Source organism: Morone saxatilis, unplaced genomic scaffold, assembly GCF_004916995.1.
Source record: "Morone saxatilis isolate NCDOM2014 unplaced genomic scaffold, NCSU_SB_2.0 Contig6, whole genome shotgun sequence".
Taxonomy (NCBI): Eukaryota; Metazoa; Chordata; class Actinopteri; family Moronidae; genus Morone; species Morone saxatilis.
The window spans coordinates 12,773,600-12,784,650 of NW_023340206.1; the positions used below are offsets into that span (position 1 = coordinate 12,773,600).

Genomic DNA, 11,051 nt, shown 5'->3' on the forward strand with positions numbered 1-11,051 from the left:
AAAATGTTATTTTTAAAGGTTTCATTGTTATTTAAGATAAGACCTGAACACAAACTATATTCACAGAGCTTCAGTCTCAGAAACAACCTCATCCTGTATCAGCTGGTGAATATAATATGAAATATCCATACAATACTTGAGGGATCGTCTGTTTACTCAGTGATTAAAAAAGGTCCATTAAGGTTTACCCGTTACTTTAACCTTTAATAAAGAAACATTTGTTTGTTATTGAAGAGGCATTTTTTCATTGTTAAAGTACTTGTCAAGTGATGTCTGTGGAATGTGTACCACTACTATAAACAGCTGCTGCTTCATAGTTGAGGAACTTTCTATTAATATTTTTACAAACAAACAAAAAACAAGTTCATCTAGCGTGAAAGAGGACTCATGCTCTAAATCCGGAGTCTCACACTGGGGCCAGGGAGGGGCCTCTTCAACATTTAAGTACTATAAGAAAGTTCAATAAATATAAACATCAGTTGCATTTTTATATCATCAAACATCAAATAAAGGCCGTAAATCTCTTCTTATTAATTCTTGGACCTTTGCCATTATTAAGTTGTGTTTTGTTGTAATTAAATAAGGTTTAGGTTTTAAATTGATGAGACACGTGAGAAAGTCACATCTCAGGCATCCTCAGTGAATCCTTTCATCGTCTGATCGCTCCCACAAAAACAAACTCAGAGTCACACGTTGATCGTTTATTTCATATCCAACATCCAAACTAACCAGTGCTCAACGTTTCAGAACACACATCGTCAGACGAACTCTTCTGTTCCAGCTGATTTAAACCGATCACACGTTTCCTTTGCACGAAGAGTGAAACTAAAGAACTCTGCAGACAATAGCGGCTACTAACTCCTAAAGTTTTATGATTATTTCAGCAGCCAGCTAGACATTCAGAATGTATTATGACTCAAACAATTGTTGCCTTGTTTACCAACTACCTAAATATGAAGTAGAAAGAGCTTCTAAACAACTTGTCAGCCACTTTGATGGGCCCAGAGTTTTTATTTGACAATAAATCTCCAAATTATTGTTGTTTTTCTACCAAACCGACAGCTAGAATAAACAAAAACTAGCCAATTCAACATGTTTAACTTGACTAAGTTAACAGTCACTTTACATTTTTAACAGTTTAGTAGATTTCTTAAAAACTGTGGCTTGTAGATGAAGCCATTTTTAAACTTTTACTAGCCAATCAAACGACCAACTTACAAGTCACTTAAAATATTTGATAGTCAGCTAGATTTTAAAAAAAGTGTCTGAAAAGTTGTTAAAGTTCTAAATTGTCGCTTCTTGATTAGCTGAAACTCAAAAGCCATTTTAAAACTTTTACTAGCCAATTCATTGTTTTTTTATTATGAGCAACTTTACTAGAATTCACTTTCAATAATTGATAGTCGACAAGACTTTTTAAACCCAGGCGCCTGTGAGAAGTTGGCTGCTGCTGGAGTTGATAAAAGTGTTTTACTGGCTTCTAAATATAACACTCAAAATGATTGGTGACAAACTTACCGGCCACATCTGAAATACACCAGCCACAGAATTATTATTAAGTGTAGATGAACATTTTTTACAACTCAAAATCTCTCAAAGCTGTTTTTTTTGTTGATATTTTAGTAGTGAAACTTTATCTAGCCGATGTTTTTAAAACCTACAAGGCCCTTTCAGTATTGGATGAGATGAACTTACCGGTCATTTTTACAACATTACTGGACCTTTAGACTTTGAACAGAAGAACCTTAAATTACTGATTGCCTATTTTAGGAACTTGGGAGCCAAAGTTGGTCACAATACCGAACAGCTTGACTTATAGAAGGGCATTATGCTGAGGAAGCTACTAAAAAGATCAGAAATTGTCCATTTTCTGCAGACTTTTAGAGAGACTTGTCTAGATTTGTTACACCAAAATCTCAGAGCCATTTTTAAGACTTTGTGGCTTCTAAATTGGCTACAATTCACGAGCCATTTGGGAACTTTAACTAGCCGATGTTTTTAGGTGCTGTGCTATACCAGCCACAATCTTAACAACAGTTTAAAAAAAGTACCTCCCAAATGATTATTATGTGTAATGTAGGCAAACAACAACAAACTCTGTAGCCATTTTGAAGACTTTACAAGCCATGTAGGTATTTAGAATCAAATAGAGAAGAACAGGATCTTTTTAAAATCTGATTTTAAGCTAAAGTAACAACTAGAAACCACCAGCCAAACCTCACCAATAGTGTTTTGGCTGCTGGCTGGAGTTGTTTTTTCCCAGCATGCTCTGCTCTGAGGGCACCAACAGGTTGTGCGTTGCTAGGCTTCTTCTTCTTCCTCTTCTTCTTCTTTTATAATTTACTGTAGCTCCCCCTGTTCTGTCTCCCTGCCCTCGCCTCCTCCTCACTCGTCCTCGTGCTCGAAGAACTCGTGGCAACAGACGGTAACCACGGAGATGAATGTCATGAACTCCTGGAAGTCGCACTCGGCGTCGCCGTCCGTGTCCAGGCTCTCCATCAGGCTGTCAAGTGTGGCCTGGTCTTTCACATGCTATGGGGGGGGAGAGTTCACATCAGGTCGCACACAACCCGAGACAATGAATTTAATGTGACAGTAGAGCTGGATTTAAATGACTGATTCAATAACTTCCAGAACATAATAGTACGACTTTATATTATTAATGCCACTATTATGCCATTATCTTAAAGAGTTTCCCCTCAATAACCTCCTTATTACTTCTTATTATTGGTGTTTTTTGCATTATTATCACATTGTGCGCTCTGGACTACGTCACTACGTTACGTTAGCGTATCTCAAAAATGTTTAAACTCTTTTTAAGCTTTTGTTTTACAGATTTTAGGGAAATGACATCAGAATATGTAAAAGTACCAATGTAGGCAGTGGTGGAGTTTAAAGGGTTAATAACACTTTATAATAATATGATCTATTTTTATGTAACAAAACACAGAATGTCAAATGTGAGATGTTATTTATTACTTGTTTCAAAAGTAATATTACTTTTTACTCCCTGCCAAAAGTAATAAGTTACACTGCTAATTATATTATGTTTACGCTGCTCCCCACAAAATGTATAATTGTTTCATTTCTCTCCAAAATTTAGACTTATAACTATTAAAAACCAGTTTTTGTTCAAATCAAAAATTAATCCAAGGATGTGATTGAATTGTTGATTTTTAATTCAGTTCCCTATTAATCATTTCTAACTAATATCTGTAATATTACTTATTATTATTAATAACTTACACTACAAGTGGGGGAAGTCATATTATATATTTATATATTATTGTCTTAATGCGCAGCACAGGTTATAAAAACTTAGATTTATTTGGACTATTCACAGCAATGAAGCTATGTGCTAATACCACCTTTATAAGGCTCTTATTGAGCAAAGCATATTAATCCATGTCCAAAAACCTCTTACTTAATATCAATGAGCAGTAATTAGGAGGTTATTGAGGTAAAGCTTTATAATGACTAATAAAGATACTAATGAGCAGCTGGTTAATGCTGAATATGAGAATCTGTTAATAACTGAAACACTTCACATTTATGGATCTAATTTGAACAACTTGAAATTCTGATCATCTGTTTTGAATGAAACAAACAGACATCAAATAAAGTTTGTGCAGTGAAACTTTTACAATCTTTGTTCATGAATGAAATGATAAAGTACGTCAGAACTGTACTTAAGAGCAATATAAAAGTTCTTTACTTTAACAACATCCCCAGAACAGTGATAAGTTTAACTAAACTCCACACTAAATGTACTTTACTCCACCATGTTTGAGCTAATATATAAAGGGTTTAATACTTCTAATGTGGGGTTAAATGTGTTTTCTGTCTCACCGCCATCAGATCTGGCAGCTCGTCGTGAAGCAGATCCTTCAGCTCGCTCTTTTTCAGTTTGTGTTTGTCTCCTTCTCTTTCTGAGTACTTCTGAAACACCGCAATGATGGTCGCCATCGAGGTCTCCAGGTTTGTCATTGTCATCAGGCTCTTCACCTTTTTTTTAATAAAAAGAATAAATGAATAAACAAAAATCATTACTGATCTGGATTATTTAAAGGATGTTTATAAAGAGTTCAATCAGTTTTCTCTCTTGCAAAATCACATTTAAAATCTATAACTGATTCAATCATAATCTATAAATAAATATAATAAATAAATATTTATTACAGATTTTAATAGAAATAAATCACATGATGAAACTGAAACTGAATCCTGAGTATGATTAAAATTACTTGATTGATTACATGATTAAGTGATGGAATCCAAATTCAAAATATATTTTTTGTATAAATAATTAATAAACTTAATACAAATTCTATAAAAACTAACTGAATAAAAGTAATCTGCATACCACAGCTCACAGTTATGTTCGTGAAAAATAAAACTAATTTTGACTATCTTTATTTTACAGCATGACTCTGCAAAAAAGAGCTGCATCGACATTTCCCAGTGTTTAAACTACTCTTTGTGATGTTTTCTGAGCTCGGTTTGATCTCTAGGAATACTATAAGTAGTAATAAAGAAGTGATGACCGACCTTACCTCAGCGTGGGTTCGGGGAGGAGTTGCGAGTGCAGAGAGCTGGAGGCTGAGGATGGTCAGCAGGCTTTATACTGCAGCAGTGCTGAGCTCATCCCCTCCTTCCACCTCCCCTCACTCCACTGCAACCCTGCACTGATTGGCTGACTCCTAATGCAAGAACTGCTCATACCAGCACAGGGAGAAGGTGATTTCCCATTGCTTAAATAAAGTTGTATGTAGTGATATATACACTGAATATTAGATACAGATTGAGGCTTATTTTAGCTAAATCATAGACACATATATGTATAAAGATGGACGACATGACACAATATAACCCACAAATGGGCAGAGCTAAACAAACATTCATGGTAGAAATAATTCTTATTTAAAGGTCCAGTGTGAAGGATGTAATGGTAGAAACTACTTGTTAGTCCGGTTTGTCCCTTCAGGGCTACTGTAGAAACATGGAGGGCTCGAAAACACAACAATTCTTATTTCAGGAGATTATACACAAATACAAACACACCTAATGAACACACAGTCCTTTTAACTCAAAATAACTGTTGATAGATAACATTGAACATTTTAAGTAACAAACTCAGTTTTGTAAGATAAAGATTCCTGATGAAGCAGCTTTTACTTGTAATTTTAAGTCCCACTAACTTAGTTTTGTAAGTTACAGACTTGTCCTGATCTCTTTTTAACTAGGTACTGTTCGGCTAAAATGTGGCTATAGCGCTTTTTAGCATTTTATTTTTTAAATTAATATCAATTAATGTGTTAATGGACAGCAAACTGTGTAAACTGCATACATTGTCACAGAATTTTCAGAAAATCAGCAAAAGAAATGAATGTATGCTTGTTTCCGCCATTTAGATATTAGAAATTGGTTGATGGGGTTTGGCAGTAGGTGGCGGTAACCAGCCAAACATTCTTAAACATTCTGAGCTAGAATTCTTAAAATTAGCATAAAAATCTGAAAGATGCCAAAAATGTAAGTAAGTTGTGTTTATTACAAGCAATGAAAACTCAGTTATTTAAGACTTTCTTAAAATAAGATTTATACAAGAATTTGTACCTTAATCTAAGACACAATTTCTTCATACAGCACAATGAAATAAGTTACTTTATCTTAAATTAAAGCACCAGAAACATTATTATTTATATCATTTTTTATTAAAACAATGAGAAACTAAACAGCTGCTTTGTTGTGCAAGTGTTCTTAACTCTTAAAATAAAATAATCTTGTTCCTCTGCTGGGATATTATACAAACCATTGTTGTTACTGGTTAAATGGAGCTCAATATTAGCTGTGATATCTTATTAAGACAAAGTTAGACACACTTTCTTAAAACCAGATCACCTTTCTGATACATAGACAGAAAATAAAACTCACTTCCCAGAAACAAGATTCCTCTTTTGCAGTGTCGCAGTTACACTATTGCAGAAGATCATTAAAGAGCATTTGTTTGATTCATTCATTCACTTTGTCTCATTTTCTTTCCACTGATACACCTACTTATCCACACTCTCTTATGCGATGTGTGTTGAAGTTTTGCCGTTTGCACTCAGTTATTCTGATGCATACATTTGAAAATACATATAAAACCAGGTGCTTTAAACGCCTCTTGCTGAATAGCCGAGGCTAACAGGTGCAGAAGCTAATGGACGCACAGCTCAATGATACAATATCCATTGAGGGAAAAAGATCTGTCCCTGGCATAATGCATCAGAAGATGTTGAACTGTTTATTAATTGGATAAATTACGGGCTTTCTTCCAGTTGAGAGATATTTACAAACCCTTGCCAGGCAGCCGTTAACTAACTGAGATGAAGATGAACAAAGTGCCAGACGCCTCCCTCTGTATCTCTGTGCGTTCATCGTGGATCGTATACCATCTATCTCTGCTCCCCCTTTGATCCGGATCTGCCTCTCTTCGTTGTGCTCCGGCATCTGCTGGGCGACAAAGGCCCGTTTCAGAGGAAGCGGATGGCCGTGCATGTTAATGAAGACGCTCTTTTCACTGTTGAAGTTGGCCAGACGTGTGCCCTCCGCAGCCTAAAGAGAGCTCACAAACACTACAGCTGCTGTGGCCAAATAGGCAGGAGTTGAGATGTCCCAGTGCCAGGTTTTTACTCCATAATGCTGTAAACAAACTTTTCTGGAGAAATATAAACATAAAGTTGAGTCAGGCTCATCAGTTAGTGTCCCCAGGGTCCTCTAAAGTGTTCTACTACACCTTTATGAAAGACTTTTTTAATCTGACCAGCAGGGGGCAGCTCCATTGGCTGCAAAAAAGAAATCTGATAGTATTGAGTCTTATGGAGAAATGAGCCGACCTCTTTGTTGATGAGCTCAGTAACAGTTTCCTAATGAGTTTGGATGTCTCCAGTTTTTCGTTTCAGTCTTTTCCATACAGTTCATTTAGTACTGATTGGTTCCCTTTGAGTAAAACAGACCCATAAAGCAAGGGATTGCTTTAGGGCGGGGCTACCTTTGGTGATTGACAGCTCCATCTCAGTGAGGGGGTACGTCACAATTTTCAACGCACCAAACCAGATCAAACTGTTAAAACAGTGCTGATCAGGGATTATGAGATCCAGATTGCTCGTTTGACTGAGCTACTAGCCAGCGGGATGAAGAGCAGCTCGCAGTACGTCACCGCTGTTGGCTGTAAAAAACCAATCTCGATAGGTTCACACTTAATGTAAAGACTGACTTGAATTTTTTTGACTATTTAGTTAAGATTTGTGCTGAATGTGGATGCAACCAGGAGTGCTTGCTCTGTTTTCTGTACAGTGAGAGTAGGTAAAACCTGCATTACATCATTGATATGTATTGTATTGGGCTCATTAGATAGCAATTATCGGATTACAGCATATTGGATAAAGCCCCCTAAAAACACTGGAATACATGTATGTAAGTTAATTTCAAAATAAATGTCATGCACTTTGTTATATTTCACATTTTAGGTCCATTTATCAGAGAGCTGAAAAGCCACAAACAGCAGAGAGTATTTACTCTATGGATCTATAGATCTCTTATTGAATACTGAATGGATCTGGGATGTAGCTTTTGAACTTAAGACCATCCCATAATGCTAGAGCAGGTATATCTTCTGAATATCACATCGATAATCTCCACAATGTGCTGAATTCCCCAGATGACTTCGCCCTCCGTGACCTCCGACCTCCCTCCACTCTTTGTATTTTCAGTTGGAGAACAGAGCCGTTTATTACATGATAAACTGCGTCTTTGTCTGCTGATAAATACACTCCTCACGCGGACGACTACAGATCGTCTCATTGTTCGCGTCAAACACTGAAACTCTGTGCAGAGAAACGGGCCGAGAGACAACCAGAGATACTGGAAATCAGTCCTCTCTCTCTCTTCATTCATCTGTCAGCCAGTCAGGAGTGAGACCTCTTGTATAAACAATTATAAATGAAATCATAAATCAACAGAATTATATACAAAGTCGTCATTTTAGTGAGTTAAGTTACGTATTATCATATAAATTTAACCCTATGACTCAAGATTATAACTTAAAAAGCTGAATTTTTTAATTATGTCAAAATTTTGACCATAAAGAGTGAGATCCAACCTTTGTTTTTATCCCTTTCCTTTATTCTACTTGCAGAAATAAAGACTTGTATGTGAAAAGAAATGATTGAAAATCTTATTTTTTTAAAATATACGTTTTTGATTTGTTCTGGTCATAATTTCATCTGATACATAATTTTGATGAAGTTATTATCAAGAAGCTTATTGAATCTTACAGAAAAATTAATATTTTGACCTCTAATCTTGATGTTAAATGTCCTAATTTTAAACTAATTTAGAGTACTTTTGATCAATTTCCTATATTTTATTTAATAATATAATAAGCAGAATGTGAAGGAGTTTTTTTGTGGTTAATATAGTCTTAGATTTTTTATCTGATACATAATCATCTTTAAAATGTGTATATATGTATCATATTTTCACCTCTAATTTGACTTAAAATGTATGTAAATGTATGTGAAATGTCATGTAATTCTATATAATAACATATAATTTGTTTTATTTCTGAGTTTGATGTCATTTTCTGAACATTGTGAGGTCACTTTCCCAGAAAAAGAAACATTTAGGTATTAAAACAAAAGCTTTTACAACTTGTTAACTTTATTTTTTCCCCGAACAGTCCCAGAAGCAGCAACCCTCACAGATTTTTACTCACAATCAACCCATCTTTCTTCTCCTCCGTTGTGTCTGTTTTAGCATTTTGTCTCCCGGGAGACACCGTCCTCAAACGGCTGGGGCGTACTCAGAGCCAGCCTGGGCTCCCTGAGCTGAGCCGTCACCGTGGCAACAGGTCAGTGCCTCCTGCCGGGCTGGAAAAGGTTTTGCCAGGCCGCTGAGTCATCACCTGGCAGCCAGTGTAAATGTGAGAGCAACACACAGACACACACACACACACACACCAATACTGGTGTTTTGAGAAGGATTTTTAATCAGATTTTTGGTTTTGGTTATTTTTATGCTGTCATTTCTTTGTTACCCTGTTTTTATAGTCAAAGAAGTTGCTCCGTTTGCTGCCAACCTGCTGTGACCTCTGACTTCTCATCTCTTCATTATTAGACCTTTGGTTTTTGGCAAGAGAAGAGTTTCTGTTGACCTGTATTCAAGTCTCCCTGAGGAGAAAAACAAAAGTAAACGTCTAAAAAGTGTAAAAATAAAATCCTATTGTGTTTGTAATTCTTATAATTCAACATTAGAGGGCAGCAGTTTATCAGACACACATCATAAACATGTTTTCACCCCTTCAAACTGTCTCAGTTTTATTATCAGTTTAGAGGTTCATACTGTACTCTACCAGCAATACTGGCTGCTTTACTTTGTCAGAATTGTAACTTGAAATCAATTTGTGTTTTCAGATTTTTTGAAGAAATTATCTCTCATCATCAAACAAGCAGAACTCAAAAAAGCAATGTTTTACTTGTTTTCAGAAAATAGGACAAATAATACCTGATAAGAGAAACATGTTTGCAATGAAGACCAAATATGGACCTTATAAATTAGTCAATAACCAGAATATTTGGCAGGTGGACAATATGACCTCAAGGTGGCGCTAGAGGAAAGTCAGGTTATCATAATGATTGCACTGCAAAAAACAAGATTATTTGCCTTATTTTAACCTTCAAGGAAGTCATCTTGTCACAGTGTTGGAAAATGAAGCAGCTGTTTTTCATTGTTTTAATAAAAAGTGAAATTGTGTAATCTTAGATTGAGATACAAATTCTTAAATTCAGCTCAATAAAGTGACCAAAATACTTATTTTAAGTAAGTGAAATAAGTGAGTTTAAATTGCTTATAATAAACACAACCTGATTAACATTTGGAATGTCTTATGGAGAAAGTTGAATCCAAATCACAGACATAAAAAACAAAGGCCAAAACTAGAAAAGTAAAACTAAAATAATGCTTTAATATGTCCTGATGATGGTGGTTGTGTGCTGATGATAAAGCAGTTCACAGACTCTTCCTGCTCCCGGCTGCATCGACATTGTGCCCTAGCTGGCGTCTCCCTCTGCTGGATTACAACCTGGCATCGTGTCCATCTGCCTGGCTGGCGATCACAGTATAATCTGGACGGATCCTCAATCTGTCAGTCAAACCTGAAACCCATCTGGCTCATTTTGTTGTTCACACTGCAGCGGCAGACTAACCGCAATAAAGCTGGATAATACGAAGGAGGAAAGTGTTTTCTGGAGGGTCAGGCTGAGTGTTATTGTGCAGAGTATTACCTAGAGTTATGGCTACAATCAAGGCACCCAGGTGATTTGTGAAGGTCGGTCATTGTCGCCTGGAGCTTAGAGGAGATGACTGTCTGTCTTCCTGTCTCCTCCTGTCTCTCAAATACACAAACATTCATCTTGGCAAGTTACAAGTCACTAGACATGATGGAGGGTTTTAGCGCATACTCAAGACAAAAAGTCCTGAACAGGATTCATTTATTTATATTTTAGATACAACTAAATATTGTTTCTAGAGCAGTAACAGTAAAATGTACAACACCAAAGTCACTTTTATACACATTCATGGTAAAAATTGTTGTAACTTTACAACACGGATGAAACAAAGACTTTACCTGTAGCTTTATAAAGGGAAGATAAATGAGTTTAACCTTCACTTAACCGGTTAATTAGTGAGTTCTTGACACCACTTTATCTGACTGGAATGAACACACCTGACATGTTGGCAATAATACCTTTATTGTGCAGAAAAATGGTGCATGCTGAAGCAGTAAGTCAATATTTAAACAGACAGTTTGGGTAAGAATTTTACTGTTTGAATAAAAAAAGTCTGACTTACCTGAAAGTTTGTTTAAAACCTTGTTGACAAGCATATTTTTAGTGATGTTGCTGTGTTTACAGAACTCAGATATTAACATTTAATAATAATACGTTTTAATAACCCTGATTTATTCTTTAAACAATATGTAATTTCAGTTAATGTATGACAGCTTCTGGCAG

At 35.9% G+C, this 11,051-nt stretch overlaps 1 protein-coding gene across 2 annotated transcripts; it reads right to left on the minus strand.

Moving 5' to 3' along the window:
* Positions 1-686: 686 nt before the first annotated feature.
* On the minus strand, positions 687-4,618 carry s100b (S100 calcium binding protein, beta (neural)). 2 transcript variants are annotated; one of them, XM_035677716.1, is made up of 3 exons: positions 4,554-4,618; positions 3,850-4,005; positions 687-2,532 (listed from the first exon to the last, which is right to left on the minus strand). In XM_035677716.1, the coding sequence occupies exons 2-3, from the start codon at positions 3,991-3,993 to the stop codon at positions 2,386-2,388; spliced, it is 291 nt and encodes a 96-aa protein (XP_035533609.1). In that variant the 5' UTR covers positions 3,994-4,005; positions 4,554-4,618; the 3' UTR covers positions 687-2,385. The 2 variants fall into 2 exon arrangements, with proteins under 2 accessions (XP_035533609.1, XP_035533610.1); XM_035677717.1 differs by having other exon boundaries at positions 4,549-4,604.
* Positions 4,619-11,051: the final 6,433 nt, after the last annotated feature.